The sequence below is a fragment of the Furipterus horrens genome, unplaced genomic scaffold, assembly GCF_987537825.1.
Source record: "Furipterus horrens unplaced genomic scaffold, mFurHor1.1.pri manual_scaffold_13, whole genome shotgun sequence".
Lineage (NCBI taxonomy): Eukaryota > Metazoa > Chordata > Mammalia > Chiroptera > Furipteridae > Furipterus > Furipterus horrens.
In genome coordinates this window covers 37,132,443-37,156,849 of record NW_028327183.1, presented here as the reverse complement: position 1 = coordinate 37,156,849, position 24,407 = coordinate 37,132,443, and the positions used below count along the sequence as shown (strand labels likewise).

Genomic DNA, 24,407 nt, shown 5'->3' with positions numbered 1-24,407 from the left:
GCTAGGTGCCTTCCTTTCTGTAGTATAAATTTCTGATTTCACATAAGGCATCCTTGTGGCTAAAGATAATCTCACATTTATTAACTTATTAAGATTTGGACTGTGGCTAAAGCCTTTGTACATGCATTACATTCAGATACCCAGTTTTCAAAACACTCATAGTTTCCCTCTACCATGAATTCTCTGGTTTGAACCATTGCCATACTGATAATATCAGTTGTTTCTCTTCACAGTAAATTATCTCATACTGTGAAAGTTCTGAGTTGTTTGGTAGTATCTACTAAAGCCAACCACACACAGATATGCCTTAGGACCCAGAAAACCCACAAGAGAAATAAATATATGTATACCAAAAGACAAATATATTCACAGAAGCATTATTGATTATGACCCTAAGCTGTAAACAAAGAAAATGTCCACCCAAAATAGATGGATAAACTGTGATATATTCATATAATGAGATTCTATACAGAATAAAAATACATAAATTTCTGCCAAATGCACAAATAAATTTTAAATTTATATGATGAAACAAGCCAAATGTAAAAAAAATATTAATACATGGCATATAATCCAATTTATATAAAAGTTTATAATATGCAAAAAAATTCATAGTGTTAGAAATTAGAACTGTGGTTAACTCTGAGGAGGTAACAATGAATTTTTATTCCATATTTGCAATGAGAAATACAGTTCACACCTTTCTTTTTAAAAGTCTTTTGCTCATACTGTGGTTCATATACCAACTGTGTATTACTGGCTCACAGCAAGGTAGGTATTGAAATGGAAAATAAGCAATTTTAAATGTGTGTAGCAACTTGACAGAGAAAGTTTCTGTCTCATAAATCTAATAAAAAATTGGTACTTGTATTTTCAATGACTTTTGTCATTTAATTTGTCTAGTAATTTGTTTTAGTCTAGTAAACAGTAAGCAAATATGTTTATAGTACCTTAAACTATTGGATATTATTACACTTGCAAGCAACATCACATACAGAATTTACTATGACTTTAGAAGGTTTTACAAAAATAAGGTCACATACTTTACTATATTTCCATTGTTTCTACCTTGTGAGTTTTCTGATGGACAATGAGATTTGACTTGCAACTGAAGAATTTCCCACATTCTTTACATTCACACTGTTTCTCTCCTGTGTGAGTTTTCTGATGGCGAATGAGGTTTGATTTCCTACTAAAGGCTTTCCCACACTGAGGACATCCATTGGATTTCTCTCCTGTATGTATTCTCTGATGAACAGTGAGGATTGCCTTCTGGCGAAAGGACTTCCCACACTCATTACAAATATAGGGTTTTTCCCCTGTATGAATTCTTTGATGGAGAGTGAGGGTTGTTTTTTGGCAGAAGGACTTTCCACATTCATTACAAATATAGGGTTTCTCTCCAGTGTGAGTTCTTTGGTGTACAGTGAGAGTTGTCTTCTGGATAAATGCCTTTCCACATTCATTGCACCGATATGGTTTCTCTCCTGTGTGAGTTCTCTGATGATCAATGAGGTATGACTTCTTTCTAAAAGCACTTCCACACTGAGTACATTCATAGGCTTTCTCCCCTGTATGTATTTTGTAATGTCTAGTGAGGGTTGCCTTCTGGCGGAAGGACTTCCCACAATCCATACAAATGTAGGGTTTCCCCTCTATATGTGTTTTCTCATGCAGACTGAGGGCTGTCTTTTGACGGAAGGCTTTCCTGCATTGATTGCAAACATAAGGTTTCTCACCTGTGTGAATTCGCTGATGCTCAATGAGATAAGACTTCCTTCTAAAGCTATTCCCACAGTAAGGACAATGAAAGGGTTTTTCTTCTGTTTGAGATCTCTGACGTATAATAAAAATGGACTTCCTGCAGAGGAATTTCCCATATTTGCTATATGCATGGGGCTTCTTCTCCATAAGATTTTGTGGATGGACACTGGGACTTAACTTTTTGATGAAAGGCATTACATTTTTATTGTATTCAAAGAGTCTTTCTCCTCTGTGAATTCTATTATGTGTCAATAACATTCCTTTCATAAGGAAGGAATTTTCACATTCATTATGTTCAAATGATTGCTCTGGAGTTTGAACCTTCTGATGTTGAATAAGTTCTTGTTCATCACTCAGACTCCTGTCTGTTTGTTTATAGAGATTCACTGTAGCATGAATTTTCTGATGCTTAGTATCAAGGAGTGATTTCTCCCTTCCATTACTCTTACCAAGCTTCTCTCTTAAAGGGCTTATATTTCTAATGACTAGCTCTGAAATATTTTTCAAAATGTTTCCATCAGATTTATATTCATGTAGTGTTGTTTCTGAAATAATATAGTTATTACCTACAGTAAGTGTCTTCCCCAAAATATTACTTCTTTCTTTAATTAGTTTTTTGTGGTTGATGAATACAACCGATCCAAAATGCTTATCTTGATATTCTTTAAACTTCATTAGAACATCTTCAGCTTTACCATCTTCTAGAAAAGAATACAATAAACAAGACTGTAAGTCTTCACATAAATTTTATGAATTATATATATACAAACAAACCACTGTGGGATGGTCCGTCTCACTACTGTGATCTACAGAAAGGCCAAAATAAATTACCTCTTGGTAGGGAAAAATACATAGAACATAAACATAAATGCTGCTATACTGTTAAAATGAGGAAAAACTGGCACAAGCAAAGAACATTCATATGTTTGGCATGTTGTAAATATAAGCTACATTGAGCAGGTCTAATAAACACAAGGACAAGTAAGCAAAGGATGGCAAAAAGTGGCATTATTCTTAGAATGGGCAAGTTCATAGCTAATGGAATGAGCCTATCAAGAATACTAACCAGTGAGTAAGGAAAACTATTCAGGTGGAAATGAAAGCCTATATATTTATTTCTCCATGCCTAACTAAATTTTAAAAAATACTTCCATTTGTTTCCTCTTCACTTGCATTTAGCTCATCCACAGCAAATGAACTTTATTAAGCACTCATTTCCTACTGTAGAAAGAAGCACTAGTCTATATAGTCTAGACCCTAGCTCTCCACATAACTGTGACTTATTTTCTCTTGAAAGGGAAGAATTAGGAAAACATTAAGAATTATAAAATAAGGACTTCTGGCCAAGATGGAGGCTTAGACTGACAAGCTCGGTCTCCCTCTACAACTAGAAAAAAATACAACTACCTCAAAACAAAAGATAACTAGAAATTCCAGAAAATAAAACTACACGGAAGCCCAACATACGAAGTTATAATCCAGTGGCGCTCGTCGGGCAGGTAGGAAGAGCGAAAGTGGGAGGTGCTGTTTGTGGTAGCACCGGGGACAGCAGCAGAGAGAGAAATCCTGGCTGCAGTTGAGCCCCAGCAGCTCGCGACCCCAATGCTGGGAAAAGCAGCCACCGCTTGCCTTGAACAGTGAGGCCCAGAGGGTGGGAGGATGGATCCCAGTCCCCCAGCAGAGAATAAAGGCAGGAATCCATCTTGGATCCCTGCCCCCACACAAAGTGCCACAGTGCCGTGAAAAAGGTTGAGGATTACCGCCGGTCACCGGGTAGTGACGACAAAGTGCTGCAGTGTCATGAAATAGGTTGCGGATCGCCGTCGGTCACTGGGTTGTGATGAGTACACATGCTCCGCCCCATATAGCAGGCCCACGAAGCAAAGCAAAATGCAAATCTGTTAAAATGAGGCAGACAACTATAGAAATCCTGGTGACGTGGCTCACCAGGCAAGAGATGAACAAATAAGAAACCTGTCAGAGGCTCAGTTCAGAGCCATTGTTATAAGGTGGCTTACAGAATTAACAAAAGATTCGGAAAAAGATGAGAAAGGATTGAAAACCACTCATACTGAAAAAGAAAAAAAACACATGCGAGGCAACTGGTGAGGAAATAAAATCCAGAGATCAAGTCAACAAACTGGAACATAGGGAAGGAACAAACAGTCAACCAGCGCGGAAAGAGGAAACAGAAAGCAAGGAAAATGAGAAGAGGATCAGAAACCTCTGGGACAGCTATAAGAGATCGAAGATACGAATTATAGGATTGCCACAGGGCAAAGAAGAAGAACTAGAAATTGAAAAATTAAGTGAAAATATAATAAAGCAGAACTTCCCAAACTTGGGGAAGCAAAGTCTTAGACTTACAGGTCTAGGAAGGACAGAGAGTTCCAGAAAAACTGGACTCGGGGAGAATCACTCCAAGCCACATTATAATCAAATCGTGAAAAGTTAAAGATAAAGAGAGAATCTTAAAAGCAGCAAGAGAGAAGAAAAGAATGATGTACAAAGGGGTCCCAATTAGACTATCAGCTGACTTCTCAAGGGAGACCCTGCAGGCAAAAGGGACTGGCAAGAAATATTCAAAGTAATGAAAATCCAAAACCTACAGCCAAGAATACTCTATCCAGCGAAATTGTCATTCAGAATAGAAGGGCAGAGAAAGTGCTTCCAGGACAAAGTAAAACTGAAAGAGTTCATTAGATGCAAATCACTATTATATGAGATGTTAAAGGGACTGGTTTAGAAAAAGGAGGATCAAAACTTTGAATATTAAAATGAAAACTGCATCACAAGAACCAACAACAGAAGCTAGGGAATTGAAACAAAGGCAAACTAAATAGGCAACGAGAGTGGAAAAAGAATTATAGGTATGGGGAACATATTGGGGGGATGTCAGAAGGAAGGGGTAAGGGGGTAAGGGAGGGAGATGGTACAGGAATTAAGAAGCATAGTAGAAGGGAATGGAGTAGACAGGAAGAGGTTGAGAAGAACTATATGCACAACCAATGGACATGGACTAAAAGGGGAAGGACAACTGGAGAGAGGGGGGCAACCGGGTGTAGGGGAGCAGCGTAAAGAGAAATTGGGACAACTGTAACAGCATAATCAATAAAATATATTTAAAAAAAGAACTATAAAATAAACCGGAGGACAAAGCATACTTGCAAAATGAATATAATCACTGACTGCACTAACTGCTGCTACCTCAATTTATTCTTCTTGAGGGATGGTCAATAACTAAATTCTCCTGACAATCAATTGTAATTTTTTCTCCACTCAATTTGCTGAATTACTTTTTCAGTGTTAAATAGAGATGGGTTCAAGTTTTCCTGCCTTAAACTCTACTATTTCCTATTGGGACTGTGAAGGACTAGATTCTTCAATGTGTGTGTATAGCACTGATTGACCTTACCTATTACTTTTCTTACAAATTCTTGGCTAAATCTTATATGACTCATATCTGGTGAAGCAACTTTAAAGATGGGTTCATCTTAACCATGACTTGAATGCTATTTACAATAGCCCTAAACTAGAAACAACCCAATTATCCATCAAAAGGTACATAGGTAATATGGTGTCATGTAATTACACAATGTAATACTACTGAACAGTAATTTAAAAAGGAAAAAAACAAACAAACAAAATCTTTACTTCCAGCCAAGATGGAGGCATAGACATGCTGCGTCTCCCTCCACAACTAAGAAGGAATACAACTATCTCAAAATTAGAAACAACTAGAAGTTCCAGAAAATCAAACTGCATAGAAGTCCAGCAAACAAAGATATAAAGAAGAAATACTCATCCAGAGAGGTAGGGGGGCGGATCTGGGGTAAAGAGGATTCGGTGTGGTGGTGGCAGCAGCGGCAGGCCAGCAGAAAGTGCAGTCACACCTTTTAAAAAGTCAGGAGGGACACCTGGGGCGCATTCCCAGCTCCTCACTGGGCCTCGAAGCTCACGGTCCCAGCACCGGGGCAAATCAAGCCTCACTGCTCTGACTGTGCAGACCAGTGGGAGTTGGGACAGAGGCAGAAACTACCAGTCTCAGCAGAGTCTGCTTGCTTAAGTGGCCTCCACAGTCCTAGAACTTCCACAGACCAACCCACTCTGGGAACGACAGCAAGGGCAGCAGCTAGAGGGGCGCCAGTCTGGTGCAGAAGTGGAAGAGGTGCCTGGAAAAGGGGTGAGTGCTGGGCAGGCAATGTTGTTCCCTCTCAGACCCCTCCCCCACATACAGTGCCACAACGTGGTGAAACAGGTCGCCCTGTACTGATGAACCTCTAAGGCTCTGCCCCTTACAACATAACAGCTCCACCTGGGAAGCGGAGGCGAACAAACACAGGAGCCTGTCAGAATGAGGAGACAGAGAAGTATGACCCAAAAGGGGGAACGGATCAAGGTTACAATGGGAGAACTAAGTGACGAGGAGATAGCCAACTTAACAGATGAGGAGATAGTCAACCTAACAGATGCAGAGTTCAAAACACTGGTGATAAAGATGCTTACAGGCTTGACAGATATGCTTGAGTACGGCAAACGCATAAGAGAAGAAGTGAAGGCTATGCTAAGTGAAATGAAGGAAAATCCACACAAAACCAATGGTGAAGGGAAGAAAACGGGTTCCAATCAATGACTTGGGACATAAGGAAGAAAAAAAAAAACAGTCAACCAGTTTAGAACGAGGAAGCAAGAATTGAAAAAAAAATGAGAAAAACTTCCCGAATTTTGTGGTCCCAGAGGCGACCACACAAGGATGGATCATGACTGAGATGCCAAAGGTGAAAGATAAAGACGGAGTCCTGGGGGCAGAAAGAGAGAGACGGAGAGTTGCCTACAGGGGGGTGGGTGCCTATAGGACTATCAGCTGACTTCGCAGAAGACAATTTGCAGGCAGGAAGGGACTGGCAAGCAGTATTCAATGTGATGAAAAGCAACCTACAACCAAGATTACTCTATCCAGCAAAGGTATCACTTAGAATAGGAGGGCAGATAAAGTGCTTCCCAGATAAGGTGAAGCTATAGGAGTTCATCATCACCAAGCCATTATTATATGAAATGTCAAAGGGACTTTCTTAAGAAAAAGAAGATCAAAACTATGAACACTAAAATGACAACAAACACACAACTATCAACAACTGAATCTGAAAAATATAAACAAAATCCAACTAAGCAAACCAGAATAGGAACAGAATCATAGGTATGGGGATCATCTGAAGGGTTATCAGTTGGGAGGGGGGAGGGGGAGGAACGGGGAAATGGTGCAGGGACTAAGAAGCGTAATCGGTTGGTACAAAATAGACAGGGGGATGTTAAGAATAATATAGGAAAGTGTGAAGCCAAAGAACTTATATGCAGGACCTATGGACATGAACTAATGGGGGGTGGGATTGTTGGAGGGAAAGCGGGTACTGGGAAGGGGAGTAAAGGGGAAAAAATTGGAACTACTGTAACAACATATCAATAAAATATACTTTTAAAAACAGGGGAAAAAACCTACTGATGACAAAAGGGATGAAGCTGAAACATTTTTGAGAATGAAAGCTTTATGGAAAAAAGTATCACACAATTCCGTTTATGCGTAGTTCTGGAACATGCAAAACTGATCTGTTTTGGTATCTGGAGTTACATTGTCTTCCTGAGAACCTCAATCACCTTCAGGGACATGTTACTATCCAATTTATCTAAGCCTTCACACATTCTTTCTCTCCTTTAATGTCTAATTTGTCTGACATTAGAATATAATTATAGTGTGGACTACCCATTTCAAGAAATCTTTCAACAACCTGCTATTTTAATATGAACATTCTATATAAAATGCTAAATTTGAAAATATTGCCTTCCCAACTGTAACTTATACTCTCGAAAGTCAATATTTTATTAGCTTCTTTGAAATCTTCTGAGTATACAGTAACACACTGTTATATGAAGTAAAGGAATTGATCTTGGTATTAGATAAAGGGATTGATCTTGGTATATCATTATGTGATTTCTGAATGAATGAGAAAGATGTTTTCCTTGCACGGTACCATAGATAATCAATCAGGTAACTACTATATCTAGCCTTTTTTACAAGCTACAGTAAGGAAAAGTAAAAGAGAGGACCTCATTTTGAGAGAATTGTTAATCAGATGAGAAAAGGAACCTCAGATAAAAACAATGCTGAATCACATACCAAATTATTAGATCATATCAGAGGATGTGACTGTTTGCATTTACAGACAATCAGTGGAATGTGAGTGCAGAAAAAAAGAAATTGACCTAGCTTGGAGTAGTCATGGAACATTTCATGCAGGAAGTTAAACCTTATCTTTTAAGTAAAGGATATGTAGCATTGCGTGGTAAAGAATATAACCTTGCCCAATAAGAGGTCTCACATTTGCCTTTGGGTTCTCTGGAAGGTAATCTCTGACCCCATGGAATGTCATGCTTAACATGAGTATATTCTTTGCTTGGGAGCCTGTGGTCACCTAGAAAGTAACACTGTTATTTGTGGTAGGGTCTTTGAGCCACACCAACAATGTGATTTAGGATGGGGGCTTTGACTCACACAGTATCAGCTTGACCTCTTAAGGGGCTGAAAACTGAGTTCAGACATATGTGATAAAGCCCAATATAAATTCTTGATAATAAGCTCATGTGAAGCCTCCTTAGTTGGTGATACAGTATTCTCTCAGTTTTCATGGGTATTACGTTCTAGAACCCCCTGTGATAGGTGAAAATTCGCGAAGTAGGAACCTTACATTTATTTTAGTATTTATATATATTTTAAGACATTATAAACCCTTCCCACACAGTTATAAACTGTTCTGAGTTCCTTATTAACCTTTCCCACTGCCTTATTAACCTTTTCCACACTTTTATAAACACTACTTATGTTCTTAAACATACTCTACACTCTTAAACCTACGTAACCTTAACATATGTATAATGTATACAGTACCGCAAAATCCCATGATATAACAAAAAATCCACAATATATAATTAAATATATTTTTTAAAATCCCGCGATACAGTGAGACCACGATAAGTGAACTGTAATATAGAGAGGGACAACTGTATTCTGTAATACTGTCCAAAACTTCACAGAGAGAAGACTGCCAGAAGCTCTGTGTTTGGTACTTTCTTGGACTCTGCCCTATGTGTTTGGCTTGATTTTAATCCATATTCTCCCTCTGTAACAAACTATAACTGTGAGTGTTACAGCTTTCAGTAAATTCTATGAGTTCTTCTAGCAAATTACTGATACTAACAGTAGTACTGGGGACCCTTGAACTTACAATTTGTGTCAGAAATTAGGGTGGTCTTCTGTGTACTACTATACCCTTAAATTTTGTAGTAGGCCAACTTTGCAAGTATCCACATGAGCATAGAGCAGCTATCACATAATGAAAGTCCCAGGTGTAAAGAATAAAATCAACTGCATAAAGTACATTTGTGAGACGAGAAAAAATAGAGATTAATGAAAGCTCTCAGTCAGAGAGAAATACATTTGGAATGACCAGATGGAATATTCTGTCAGCTCTTGGAAAAAAAAGGGATTTAAACTTTTTATGTGATATTGTTTCAGCATATTGTCAATATACGCTGAAAGAACTGTGGGAAATCATGACAAATCCAAATACTAACTGTAGTAGTCCATGCCTGGAATAATATAGCTTTCATTTTGGAAGATGTTAATGGCAAATGAAAATATGAATCTGTAAAGATATTTCACAGATTAAAATAACACAGCACAAACTGTAGAGATCATTAAGAAAGTTTAACAAAGATGGTGGAATCAACCTGCTACTACAAGAGGCTGATTATGGGAACAAAATAATACTTGATGAAAGGTGAAGGGATTAGCCAAAAAACATATATGCATGACTCATAGACACAGACAGTAGTGCAGTGTTAGAGGAAGGGGACATTAGAGTTGGGGGATGAGATGGGCAAAGGAGACATATGTAACAGTATAAACAATAAAAATAAAGTTAAAAAAAAAAGAAACAAATGAGAGTAAGGCAAAGATGATGACTATTACTTCTGTTACATAACAAGTAACCAAAAGGAAGAGACAACTGATTGCTGTATTGCTGTAGGCAGGTTAAAACATACCAATTGAGTTCAGGTGGGAGAAATGGGCTAAAAAAATGTCTATTTGAAAGTCATTTACACTTAAGAACAGATAAAATTATTATAGTTTATGTGACTTTTAAAATGACAAGAACTGAGGATAAAGAAAGATCCTTTACACCAGTGAGAGCCTACTGAAATAAAATCCATTTATTCAACAAATATTTGTTTTTGACTTCCACCCAAGATGAAGACCTAGACTGACACATTCCATCTCCCTCCAAAACTAAGAAGGAATACAACTACCGCAAAACCAGAAATAACCAGAAGTTCCAGAAAATAAATGGAAGTCCAACATAGGAAGTTAGAAAGAGGTGGTGCTGGTCCGGACAGGTAGGAGGGGCGAAGCCGGGTGGAGAGGTCAAGCTGTACTGGCAGCGGCAGCAGCGGCAATGGTGGTGGGATGGTGGTAAGTACAGACACTCATATATAAGGGGAGGTGAGAAGTGCCTGGGGAGCACCCCAAGCAGTAGACCAGGCCCATCGACTTGCGTCCAACGCCAAGAAAGGCAGACCCCCATTGCCTTTGACTGTGAGGCCTGGATGGCATGGGGATGGAGGAGGAGGTTCCCAGTCTCTCAGTGAAGTGAATGGCAGGAATCGTTCTTGGACGCCCACCCCCACAGAAAACACCACAGCGTGGTGAGAAGGATTGCCCAGTTGTGACAAGTGCACAGGGCTCTGCCCTCTATAGCATAGGATGTGTGACAGCCCTGCCCAGGAAGCAAAGGTAAACACAAAACTGTCAGGATAGCACAGATCATGATAGAGATCCTGGTGATGCAGCTGACCAGACAGCAAATATCTAACCTAACAAAGCAGCAGATAGGAAATCGTTCTGAGGCACAGTTCAGAGCTTTGGTTATAAAAATGCTTATAGACATAACAGCAGATCTTAAACAAGATGGGGAAGGAATGAAGGCTAGTCCTGCTGAAATGAACAAAAACACATACGAAACTAGTAGTGAGGGAAAGAACACCAGGGATCAAATCAACAAATCGGAACATAGGAAAGGAACAAACAGTCAACCAGTGCAGAAAGAGGAAACAAAAAGTGAGGAAAATGAGGAGAGTCTCAGAAACCTATGGGACAGCTATAAGTAGACCAACATCTGAATCATAGGGCTGCCAGAAGGTAAAGAAGAAGATCTAGAATTGAAAAATTATGTGAAAAAATAATGAAGCAGAACTTCCCTAACTTGGGGAAGGAAATAGACTTACAGGTCCAGGAAGCACAGAGAGTTCAAAAAAATCTGGACCCAGGGAGAACCACACCAAGACATATTATAGTCAAAATATCAGAAATTAAGGATAAAGAGAATCTTAAAAGCAACAAGAGAGAAGAGAATTATGTACAAAAGGGTCCCAATAAGACTATCAGCTGACTTCTCAAAAGGAACTCTGCAGGCAAGAAGGGACTGGCAAGAAATGTTCAAAGTAATGAAAACCAAAAACCTACAACCACGAGTACTCTATCCAGCGAAACTGTCATTCAGAATAGAAGGGCAGAGAAAGTGCTTCCAGGACAAAGTAAAACTGAAGGAGTTCATCAGATCCAAACCACTGTTATATGAAATGTTAAAGGGAATTGTTTAGGAGAAAGAGGATCAAAACTATGAACATTAAACTGAAAACTGTATCACAATAACCAACAACAGAAGCTAGGGAACCAAAACAAAGGCAAACTAAGTAGGCAATGAGAGCGGGAAAAAGAACTATAGGTATGGGGAACATTATGGGGGCAGGTCAGTGGGGAAGGGGAAGGGGGGAAAGGGAGAGAGATGGTACAGGAATTAAGAAGCATAGTAGGAGGGAGTGGAGTAGACAGGAAGATGTTGAGAAGAACTATGCACAACCAATGGGCATGGACTAAGGGGGGAGGGAACAATTGGAGGGGGGTCACTTGGTGGAGCGGAACAAAGGGAAAAGAAATTGGGACACCTGTAATAGCACAATCAATGAAGCATATTTAAAAAAATAATTTTATATCTAGTTGTTGGTGTATAGTTTTCTATTTTATAGTGCCTCTAGTTGTGATTAATGCTGGCTTTATGAAATGAGTTGGGAAGTGTCCATTCCTACACTATTTGTTGGTATTAAATTGTACATTCCCTAACTATCCTTTTAATGCCTGTAGTACCTGTAGTGATGTAGCTTCTTTAATTTTTGATATTAGTGATGTGTCTTCTTTCTGTTTATTGATTTTATGAATAAATCAGCTTTTGGCTTCACACATTTTCTCTATTGTTCTGTTACGTATTTCACTGATTTCTGCTTTAATTTTTTATTAATTTTGAGCCTTAATTTACCTTTCTTTTTCTAGGTACTTAGGGTGAAAGTTTAGATCCCTGATCTAAAGGGATAATTTTTAAAATTGCCATTTATTTGCATTCCACAAATTTTGATATGTTGTTTTAATTATCATTCAGATCAAAATTTACTTTAGAATTTCTTCTTTGATTCATGAGTTATTCAGAAGTGTGGTGATTAATTTCCAAATATTTGGGGAATTTAGAAATATTTTTTGATTTTTAAATTAATTCTTTCGTGGTCAGAGATCACAATAAAGATCTCAGTTCTTTTAAATTTGTTGATATTTGTTTTATGGCCCAGCATATAGGGTCTATCTTGGTGAGTGTTCCATGCAAAATATTCTTTAAATATTAACGAAGCACAATTGATTGCGTTTTCAAGTCTTCCATATCCTTATTGATTTTCTTTCTCTTTGTTCTGTCAATTACTGAGGGAGAGGTGTTTATAAATATCTCAAGCTATAATTATATTGCCTCTTTCAGGTCTATCAGTTTTGCTTCATGTATTTCATGCCTTCTCAATGGAGGTGACTTTACTCCCTGCAGAGCAAAATTGGTTCTGGGGAAAATAGAAAAAAACAAAAGACAAAAAATCCAAAACCTTAGATATTACAATGGTCTGTGGCCCTTCAAAAAGCAATGGAACATAAATAGATTATGGTATTAAAGTTTTATGGGGGTGATGGCAATTAGTAAAAAAAAAAAAAAAAAAAAAAACCTGTAAAATGACTCCTTAGGGAAGTGATAATGATGAAAAAAAAAAAAGAGAAGTGCTCATGTATTCTGAAGCTCTGTTAAAATTGTTAGGACTTCTGATGAAGTGTCCCTTATTATCACTGTGATAATTCTGTGTTCTGAAATCTAATTTGATGTATAGCTACTCCCATTTTCTTCTGCTTAGTGTTTGCATGTATAAATAGAAGTCTGCTTCCATTTTTGATATCTTCCTACTGACAGCTTCCTAAACCCACCCCTCATTCTTCCCTCTTGCCCCAGACCTGAGTAAGCCAATAAAAAAGCTTGCATGCCCTATTAGTGCTGGTAGAAAGTTTAAACCATGTAAGCCCTCGCCCATATGTAGAACCTCCACTTGGCCCACCCCATAATCACAATAAACTCCAAAGGCAAATACTTCTCCTTGCTCTCTCAAGCCATTTTAGTAACAGCTTGGGAATATTTCCTGCTCTCCCCAGTGAACTTATTATGTTACATTTCATCTTGACATCTGAACCAAATTTTGGGTGAATAAGGACATTGATCTCATTCTCTCATGGGACAACCATAAGAAAGCATGGTATGTGTATATACATATTTTTTTCATCATTTTATGTTTCACCTACTTGTGTTTTTATATTTAATATGTGTTTTTATATACAGTACATAGATGGGTGTTTTTGTTTTTTTCAGATATTAGTCATATTTAGTTGTCTCATTTGGTTTTTTATTTCTGTGGTTGCTATCTTGAAAAGATATGTTCATTTTTGCTTTACATCTTGATGATATTGAGGTCATTTATAATAGCTTTCTTAAAATCCTTATCTGCAAATTTCACCACCTCTATCTTTTTTAGGTCAGTTTTAATTGACTTAGTTATTTTTTATAGACAATGAGTTTTTATCCTGTTTATGGGTCATAATTTTCTTTCTTCTTATGTTTACTAAATTTTTATTGGACATTAGACATTATCAATTTAATATTGTAGAGTTTATGATATGGTTGTATTTTCATAAAGAGTATTGGTCTTTTTCTGGCATTCTGTGGCAGCCATAGAGTTGCACCACTAGGATCTCCCTTCAAAAAGGAACTTGCCACTCGTGCAGGAAATGAAGTTAGCTGATAGCCTCCAATTGTTAGCATCTTCAGGATGCAATTCAAATTTTGAACCAAACTAGGGTCTCCCCAGGGAATCCCCATCCAATGACTGAACACTGAGGTGACAGGCCATTTCTGCTACTATGGGATACCTATGATGAACAATCTTTGCTTCAGACTGTTGTTAGTTTGGTTAAGTTGCTCAGATTGGCATGGTCTCTGGCTCTCCATGCCCAACCCTGTTGATATCTTTCTTTCCTTCCACAGGTAACAGATCTGTACCATGGTCTGATAGATTTCTATGTTCAATCTTACTTTATTCTTTTATCTTCCATAAATGTCACCTTTAAGAAATATATTACACTTCTAACTCCATCTCAACCTTTCCATCCTGAAGAACCCAACAGACATACAACAATTATATTCAGATTGGCTTATCCTTTCAATGCTTTTGTTTAAGCTCCTTTATGGCAAATCTTGCAAAGTCTGTAATTTATGGCAAATCTAGCCTCATTTATTAAGTTTAGCCATTCTATGGTGTCTATTTAATGTCCTATATATTAACAAGTTCTCTACACTCAGGCTGGAGAGTAATAAAATGATCACTCATGCAGTAGGCTAGGGGAATTATTATACAACACTATAATAATTATGTTTTACCTAGAACAAGTCTTATAATTTCATGGGGTTTTACCTACACACACGTAGCCTAAGCAATCTTGAGACAGGTAAACAAACTTTGAGGTATCACAATACCTGATATCAAACTATACTACAAGGCCATGGTAATAAAAATAGCATGGGGACTTCCGGCCAAGATGGAGGCTTAGACGGACGCGCTAGGTCTCCCTCTACAACTAGAGAGGAATACAACTACTTCAAAACAAAGGATAACTAGAAATTCCAGAAAATAAAACTACACGGAAGCCCAACATATGAAGTTATAAACCAGCGGCGCCCTTTGGGCAGGTAAGAGCAAAAGAGGGCGGCGCTGTTTGCGGTCGCACCTGGGACAGCGGCGGGGAGAACAATCCCGGCTGCAGTCGAACCCCCGGCAGCTCGCGACCCCAACGCTGGGGAAAGCAGCCACCACATCGCCTTGAACAGTGAGGCCCAGGGGGGCGGGAGGACGGATCCCGGTCTCCTAGCGGAATAACTGTGTGAATCCATCTTGGACCCCCGCCCCCAAAGAAAGCGCCACAGGGCTGCGAAATAGGTCGCGGACAGGCACCGGTCGCTGGATTGTGACGACAAAGCACCACGGCACAGCAAGAAAGGTTGCCGAACGGCACCGGTCGCTGGGTCATTACGAGTACACAGCCACTGCCCCCTACAGCCGGCCCAAGAAAACAAAACGCATCTGTCAAAATGAGGCAGACAACTATAGAAATCCCAGTGGCGCAGCTCACCAGGCAACAGATGGAGAACCTGACAGATGAACAGATAAGAAACCTGTCAGATGCTCAGTTCTGGGCCATTGTTATCAGGTGGCTTACAGAATTCACAAAAGATCTGGAAAAAGATGAGAAAGAAGCGAAAAACACTCATAATGAAAGGAACAAAACCACATACGAGACAGATGGTGAGGAAAAAAAATCCAGAGTTCATTTCAACAAACTGGAATATGGAGAAGGAACAAGCAGTCAACCAATGCAGAGAGAGGAAATGGGAAGCAACGATGAGAGGATCAGAAACCTCTGGGACAGCTATAAAAGGCCCAACATAAGAATCATTGGTTTGCCAGAGAGCGAGGAAGATGAACTAGAACTTGAAAAATTGAGTGAAAATATAATAAAGGAGAACTTCCCAGACTTGGGGAAGGAAATAGACTTACAGGTCCAGGAAGCACAGAGAGTTCCAAAAAAACTGGACCCAGGGAGAACCACTCCAAGACACATTATAATCAAAATGTCAAAAATTAAAGATAAAGAGAGAATCTTAAAAGCAGCAAGAGAGAAGAAAAGAATCATGTACAAAGGGGCCCCAATTAGACTATCAGCTGACTTCTCAAGGGAGACCCTGCAGGAAAGAAGGGACTGGCAAGAAATATTCAAAGTAATGAAAATCCAAAACCTACAACCACGAATACTCTATCCAGCGAAATTGTCATTCAGAATAGAAGGACAGAGAAAGTGTTTCCAGGACAAAATAAAACTGAAAGAGTTCATTAGATCCAAACCACTGTTATATGAGATGTTAAAGGGACTGGTTTAGAAAAAGGAGGATCAAGACAATGAAATCTAAGATGAAAACTGCATCACAAGAAACAACAGAAGCTAGGGAATTGAAACAAAGGCAAACTAAACAGGCAACGAGAGTGGAAAAAGAACTATAGGTACGGGGAACATATTGGGGGGAGGTTAACAGGGAGGGGGAATGGGGAGAGGGAGGGAGATGATATAGGAATTAAGGATCATGGTAGGAGGGAATGGAATAGACAGAGAGAGGTTGAGAAGAACTGTATGCACAACTAATGGACATGATCTAAAAGGGGGGGACAACTGGAGGGAGGGGGCCACCGGGTGGAGGGGAGCAGAGGGAAGGGAAATTGGCACAAATGTAATATTATAATCAATAAAACACATTAAAAAAATAGCATGGTACTGGCATAAAAACAGACATATATAAGAAGTATCCAAGATGGCAGAGGAATAAGTGGAAGCTAAATGGACCTCCTCCTAGGACCTATCCGGAATTACAATTTAATTGTGGAGAAATCATCAGGAATAATCAAGTGAACACTAGCTGGAGAGAAGTCTTATTATCACGGAAGAAAGAAAAGGCTGCTTCATCATAATGTGACTGGTAGGAAATGCGGAGACATGAAAGGGCTAGCTAGGCTCCCATGGGTGGCAGCTGAGGGAAGTGAGAAACAGCTCAGCAGCTGGGGGTTCCCCCTGAGAAGGGCAGGGTCTAAACCCCCAGCAGGGCTTCCCAGCCTACATCAACAAAGTGGAAAGTAAAATAGCATCCAGCTATGAAAAGTGAAAAGCCACAGGGTTTTTTCTAGCCTGAAAGAAACAGCTGGAGACAAAGAGCTCTTAAATGGATCATGTACAAAAATATTGTGGCACCCACTTACTCTGGGCTCAAGCAGAGGGAGGGCAGAGAGGACTAGAGATGCTTGGGGAGAATTTGGGGCAGTGGCTTTGGAGAGAGAACTGAGGGAGCAGCTAACTGGGTCCCAGTGCTGACTCATTCTTCATAGTTTAGGCACACAATTCCATCCAAGTGGCAACAGCCTGAGGGGAAGAAAAAGCCCCATCTGCAGGAATTAATCTGCCCCACCCTTGGTGTTTAAGCCTGATGGCTGATCACAGATTGAACAGATTAACAAATAAAAAAGACAGACAAAGGCAGTAGATCTCTGGTAGTCTCCAACAGGCTGCCTAGGTCCAGACTGGTGCTCAATCTGACACCACCAGGGACATATCCAGGAAATGCAGATCAATCTAAGAAGCAGCAACAACTAACAAGAGTCACAAAAATGGGGAGACAGGGAAAAAACCCCTATCGAAAGGAAAGGAGGAATCTCCAGAAGAAGTGCTAAATGAAACAGAGGAAAGCACACTATCAGACATGGAATTCAAAACATGGATTATAGGGAAGCTCAATGAGCTCAGTGAGCTCAAAGAAAACTACAAAAAACTCCAGAAAAACTACAAGGAACTCCAGGGTAACTAAAAGGAACTTACTGAGAATTACACCAGCATGAAAAAGGACATAGAAGCTATCAATAGGCGCCAGGAGGAAATGAAGAATACAATTTCTGAATCAAAGAACACAGTAGAAGGAATTAAAAGCAAGCCAGAGGAAGGAGATAATTGGATCAGTGGGCAGGAGGACAACATAGAAAAAAATTCCCAGACAGTGCAACATAATGAAAAAAGACGGAAAAAGAATGAAGAGGTTTTAAGAGAGCTGCAGGACAACATGAAATGTAATAATATCCATATCATAGGAATACCAGAAAGAGAAGAAAAGGAACATGGGATAGAAAATCTGTTTGAAAAAGTAATGACAGAAAACTTCCCTAACTTGATGAGAAAAAGTCATGCAAGTCGAGGAAGCACAGAGGGTCCCAATGAAGATGAACCCCAACAGGCCCACTTCAAGACACATCATAATTAAAATGCCAACATTGAAAGACAAAGGGAGAATCTTAAAAGCAGCAAGAGAGAAACAGCTAATAACATACAGGGGAGCTCCAATAAGGCTATCATTAGATTTCTCAACAGAAACACTACAAGCCAGAAGGGAAGGACAAAAAGTATTCAAAGCAATGGAAAACAAAGGCCTACAACCAAGACAACTCTACCCAGCAAGGCTCTCATTCAAAATGAAAGGTGAAATAAGGAGTTTCCAAGACAAAAGAAGGCTAAAAGAATACATCTCCACCAAATCAGCATTGCAAGAGATGCTAAAGGGTCTGCTTTAAGAAGATGAAGAAACAGAAAGAGACAGAGAAGAAAACAAGTCCAAAGGGGGAAAATTACAATGAATAAGTACCTATCAATAAAAACCTTAAAAGTAAATGAATTAAATGTACCAATCAAAATAAATCGGGTAGCTGAATGGATTAGAAAGCACGACCCACATATATGCTGTCTACAAGAAACACACCTTGGAACAAAAAATCTACACGGACTGAAAGTGAAGGGATGGAAAAAAAAAATAATTCAAGCAAATGGACATGAGAAAAGGCTGGGGTAGCAATACTGATATTGGACAAAAAAGATTTCACAGCAAAAGGCTTTAAAAACAGACAAAGAAGGACATTTCATAATACTTAAGGGAAAAATTCATCAAGAAGATATAACCCTTGTAAACATATATGCACTCTACATAGGAGCACCCAAATATGTAAGGAAATTTTTTAAAGACTTCAAGAAGGATATTGACAGCAAAACACTCATGATAGGGGACTTTAACACTCCATTATCAACAACAGACAGATCTTCAAAGCAAAGAAACACCAAGGATATACAGGCATTAAACAACACTCTAGATCAAATGGACTTAGTTGCTCTATATAGAACTTTTCACCCCAAAGAAGCAAAATAGACATTGTTTTCAAGTGCACATGGAACACTCTCGAAGATAGACCACATGGTAGGACACAAAACAAGCCTCAACAAATTCAAGAAAACTGAAATTATATCAAGCAACTTCTCAGATCACAATGCCTTGAAACTGAAAATCAACCTCAAGGAAAAAACTAAAAACATTCAAACTCATGGAGAATGAATAACATGCTATTAAATAATGAACGGGTTAACAATGACATCAAAGAAGAAATCAAGAAGTTCCTGGAAATAAATGATAATGAACACACAACAGCCCAAAATCTATGGGACACAGCAAAAGCAGTCTTAAGAGGGAAGTTCATAGCAATACAGGCATATCTAAAAGGGTAGGAGAATCTCAAATAAAAAATCTAACCCTAAAGCTACAAGAACTAGAACAACAACAACAAAAAAAAAACCTAGGGCAAGAAGAAGGAAGGCAATCATCAAGATGAGAGCAGAGTTAAATGACATAGAGACCAAACAAACAATCCAAAAGATCAAAGAAACTAGGAGCTGGTTCTTTGAAAAAATAAACGAAATCGACAAGCTTCTAGCCAGGCTCATCAAGAAAAAAAGAGAGAAGACCCCAAAAAACAAAATCAGAAACGAAAAAGGAGAAGTCACGACTGATACCACAGAAATACAAAGGATTATAAGAAATTACAACAAACAACAGTATGGCAAGAAATTTGACAACATGGAAGAAATGGACAAATTTCTAGAAACATATAAGCTTCCAAAACTAAATCAAGAAGAAGTAGAAAGCCTCAACAGACCAATAACAAAGAAGGAAATTGAAACAGTAATCAAAAATCTCCTGGCACACAAAAGCCTTGGACCGGATGGCTTCACAGGCGAATTTTACAAAACATTTAGGGAAGAACTAACTCCTACCCTCCTCAAACTATTCCAAAAAATCCAAAAAGAGTGAAAAATCTCAAACTTCTTCTATGAAACCAGTATTACCCTAATTCCAAAACCAGGTCAAGACACAACAAAGAAAGAAAACTACAGGCCAATATCACTGACGAACATAGATGCTAAAATTCTCAGCAAAATATTGGCAAACAGGATCTAGCAATACATGAAAAAGATCATACATCATGATCAAGTGGGATTCATCCCAGAGATGCAAGGATGGTTTAATGTTTGCAAATCAATAAACATATAACATCACAGAAACAAAATGAAAGAGAAAAACCACATGATCATATCAATAGATGTTGAAAAAGCATTTGATAAAGTATGACACCCACATATGATGAAAACACTCAGCAAAATGGGAATAGAGAAAGCATACCTCAACATAATAAAGGCCATATACAAAACCTGAAGCCAACATCATACTCAATGGGCAAAAACTGAAAGCATTCCCCCTAAGATCAGGAGCAAGACAAGGATGTCCACTCTCTCCATTCCTATTCATCATATTCTTGGAAGTTCTAGCCACAGCAATCAGACAAGAAAGTGTAATAAAAGATATCCAAATTGGAAAAGAGGCAGTAAAACTGTCATTATTTGCAGATGACATGATAGTGTACATAGAAAACACTATAGACTCCATGAAAAAAATACTCAACCTAATAAGTGAATTTGGCAAAATAGTAGGGTACAAAGTCAATATTCAGAAATCAAAGGCATTTCTGTACATCAACAATAAAATATCAGAGACAGAGACAAAAAAGAAAATACCACTTACTACAGCAACAAGAAAAATAAAGTACCTAGGAATAAACTTAACCAAGGAGGTAAAGGACCTGTACTCAGAAAACTATACAACACTGAAGAAAGAAATTAAGGAAGATACAAATGAATGGAAGCGTATACCATGTTCATGGACGGGAAGAGTCAACATCATTAAAATGTCCATACTACCCAAAGCAATTTATAGATTCAATGCAATACTTATTAAAATACCAATGACATATTTCACAGACCTAGAACAAATACTCCAAAAATTCATATGGAACCAAAAAAGACCCCGAATAGCCACAGCAATCTTGAGACAGAAGAACACAGCAGGAGGAATCACAATACCAGACATGAAACAATACTACAAAGCCACTGTGATGAAAACAGTCTGGTACTGGCATAAGAACAGACATATAGATCAACAGAACAGAATAGAGAGTACAGAAATAAATCCAGAATTATACGGTCAACTAATCTTTGATAAAGGAGGAAGGAACATAAAATGAAGTGAGAAGAGCCTCTTTAACAAATGGTTCTGAGAGAACTGGACAGGGATGTACAAAAAAATGAACCTAGACCACCAACTTACACCACACATGAGAATAAACTCAATATGGATCAAAGACTTAAATGTAAGCCGTGACACCATGGAAGTCCTAGAGGAAAACATAGGCAGGAAAATTTCAGATATCCCACGTAACAATATTTTCACAGATACATCTCCCAAGGCAAGAGAAATAAAGGAAAAAATAAACACTTGGGACTACATCAAACTAAAGAGTTTCTGCTTAGCAAAAGAAAACAGCAGCAAGATGAAAAGGAAACCAACCATATGGGAAAACATATTTGCCAATGATATCTCAGACAGGGAACTGATCTCCAAAATATATTAAGAGCTTATATGATTCAACATCAAGAAAACAAACAACCCAATTAAAAAATGGGCAAAGTAACTGAACAAACACTTCTCCAAAGAGGACATACAGAAAGTCCATAGACACATGAAAAAATGCTCAACATCATTAGCCATCAGAGAGATGCAAATAAAAACCACAATAAGATACCTCTTTACACCAGTCAGAATGGCCATCATCAACAAATCAACAAACAAGTGCTGATGAGGATGTGGAGAAATGGGAACCCTACTGCACTGTTGGTGGGAATGCAGACTGGTGCAGCCACTATGCAAAACAGTATGGAATTACCTCAAAAAACTAAAAATGGAACTGCTTTTGAACTAGCGATTCCACTGCTAGGATTATACCCGAGAAATCCTAAAACCCTTATTCAAAAGAACTTATGCACCCCTATGTTCATAGAAGCACTGTTTACAATAGCTAAGTGCTGGAAACAGCCTAAGTGCCCATCTGTAGATGAGTGGATCAAAAAACAGTGGTACATTTACACAATGGAATACTATGTAGCAGAGAGAAAGAAGGAACTCCTGCCATTTGTGACAATATCGATGGACCTAGAGAGAATTATGTTTAGTGAAATAAGCCAGGCAAAGAAAAAAAATACCATTTGATATCACCTAATACAGGAAACTAAAGAACAACATAAACAAACGAACCTAATAGGACAAGGAGTAGAATAACAGTTAATAGAGGGGAGCGGGGAGGGAGAGAAGAGGGATAAGTGAGGGACGGGTTTAGTCAAGGAATGTGTATGGAGGACTCAAAGACATGGACAATGGGGAGGGATATGATTGTGGGAGAAGGGGTGGGCTGGGGGGAGCAATGGGGGAAAAATGGGTCAACTGTAATTGAAAAATCAAAAAATAAAATTAAAAACAGAACAAAACAGTGGTTTCTTAAAAAGTCAACTATATACCTGCCTTTTTAATGAACATTACCAACTGCTAGGTTTCTACTGAGGGCAAGTATAAGCATGTCCATAAAAAGACATGAGAAAATGTTCACAGTAACTTTATTCATAATTGTCTCAAACTGGAATATTTTAAATGTCTATCAACAGAAGAGGAAATAACTGGTGTATTCATATAATTGAATACTATTCTGTTATTAAAATAAACTACTTATATATATAAAAACATGTATGAATCTCTCAGACATAAAGCTGAGTGAAAGAAAGTAGACATGAAAAAGACCTAGAATAGTCAAAACTAATCGATGTTCATAGAAATCACAACTGTGATTGTTGTAGTGGGAGGGCCTGACTTGGAAAAGGTTGACAGAACTTAATAGTTAATGGAAGTGTCCTTTATCTTGACTTGGGTGGGAGGTACATGGCTTCATATTTCTGGAACTCAAAGAACTTCACACTTAAGACCTCTATGTACATTATACCTACAAAACATGCACTGGCTGGATTCTTGGTAAGGTAATAGCAGCAAATATATCTATAAACATAAGGCAACAAAAAAGGACTTACATGGGGAATAATATTGAAACTAAATTATTAGATTTTAGAAGTATGGAAGTCAGTCATGTATAAGCTCCTCTTCAAAGATCTCAGGCCTTTGATAAGATAGCTACTATCAAAAACACCAGAGAATAACAAGTGTTGGTGAGGACGTGGAGAAACTGGAACCCTTATACATTGCTACTGGGAATGTTCAATAGTGCAGCCACTATATAAAACAATATGGCAGTTAAAAAATTAAACAGAATTACTGTATGATCTAGCAATTCTATTTCTGGTTATATATCCAAAAGAACTAAAAACAGTGATGATATTTGTATAGCCAAGTTCACAGCACCATTATTTACAGAAGCCAAAAGGTGAAAGCTACCCAAGTGTGCACTGACAAATGAATGGATAAGCTAAATGTTGTATATACATACAATGGAATATAATTCAGTTTTAAAAAGGAAGGAAATACATACTACAACATGGGTGAACTTTGAGGACCTTATGTTAAGTTAAATAAGCCAGTCACAAAATGGACAAATAACATATGATTCCACTTATATGAGGTACCTATAAGTAATCAGATTCACAGAGACAGAAAGTAGAATGGTGACTGCAAAAGACAAAGGGGAGAGGGTGGTGGGAGTTATTGTTTAATGAGTACAGAATTTCAGTACTTAAATATAAGGTGTTCTAGAGATGGATGGTGATAATAGTTGCACAAAACATATAAATGTAGTTAATGCCACTGAACTATATGCTTAAAATGGTTAAGATAGTAAATTTTATGTTATATGTACTTTACCACAATTAAAAAACATATATATCCCTGAAAACATTCAAAGGTATCAGCTACCTGAGTTAACTGATCTTTATTTGTACAGACTCACCTAAATAGCTCTGACTTGAAAAAATTCTCTCTGTTGTCCATAGTTCTTCTCCTTCTTCCAACTTGCGAATCATATCAGGCTTAGTCATGTGAAACCCTAAAGATAAAAAAAATTAGACTTATTTCTGGATTCTCTATTCTGGTCCATTGATTTGTCTGTTTTTATGTTGGTGCCATTCTGTTTTGATTACTATAGCCTTGTAGTATAGTTTGATATCAGGTAGCATGATTCCTACCTTATGACCCAGCAATTCCACAACTGGAAATTTATCCAAAGAAATTGGAAACACTAATTTGAAAGAATATGTGCACCTCTATGTTCATTACAGCACTATTTACAAAAGCCAAGACTTGGAAGCAGCCCAAGTGCCCATCAGTATA

General features: G+C 38.2%; 1 protein-coding gene across 5 annotated transcripts in view; it reads right to left on the bottom strand.

The window, feature by feature from the left end:
- Nucleotides 1-380: 380 nt before the first annotated feature.
- Nucleotides 381-24,407, bottom strand: part of ZNF382 (zinc finger protein 382) — a 31,888-nt gene continuing 7,861 nt past the window's right edge. For all 5 annotated transcript variants that reach the window (XM_090260675.1, XM_090260676.1, XM_090260674.1 and 2 more), the window contains 2 exons: nt 24,028-24,123; nt 381-2,465 (listed from right to left, as the gene is read on the bottom strand). In XM_090260675.1, the coding sequence (XP_090116801.1) occupies nt 1,048-2,465; nt 24,028-24,123 (1,514 nt within the window). In that variant the 3' untranslated portion in view covers nt 381-1,047. The remainder of the gene's footprint in view (nt 2,466-24,027; nt 24,124-24,407) is intronic.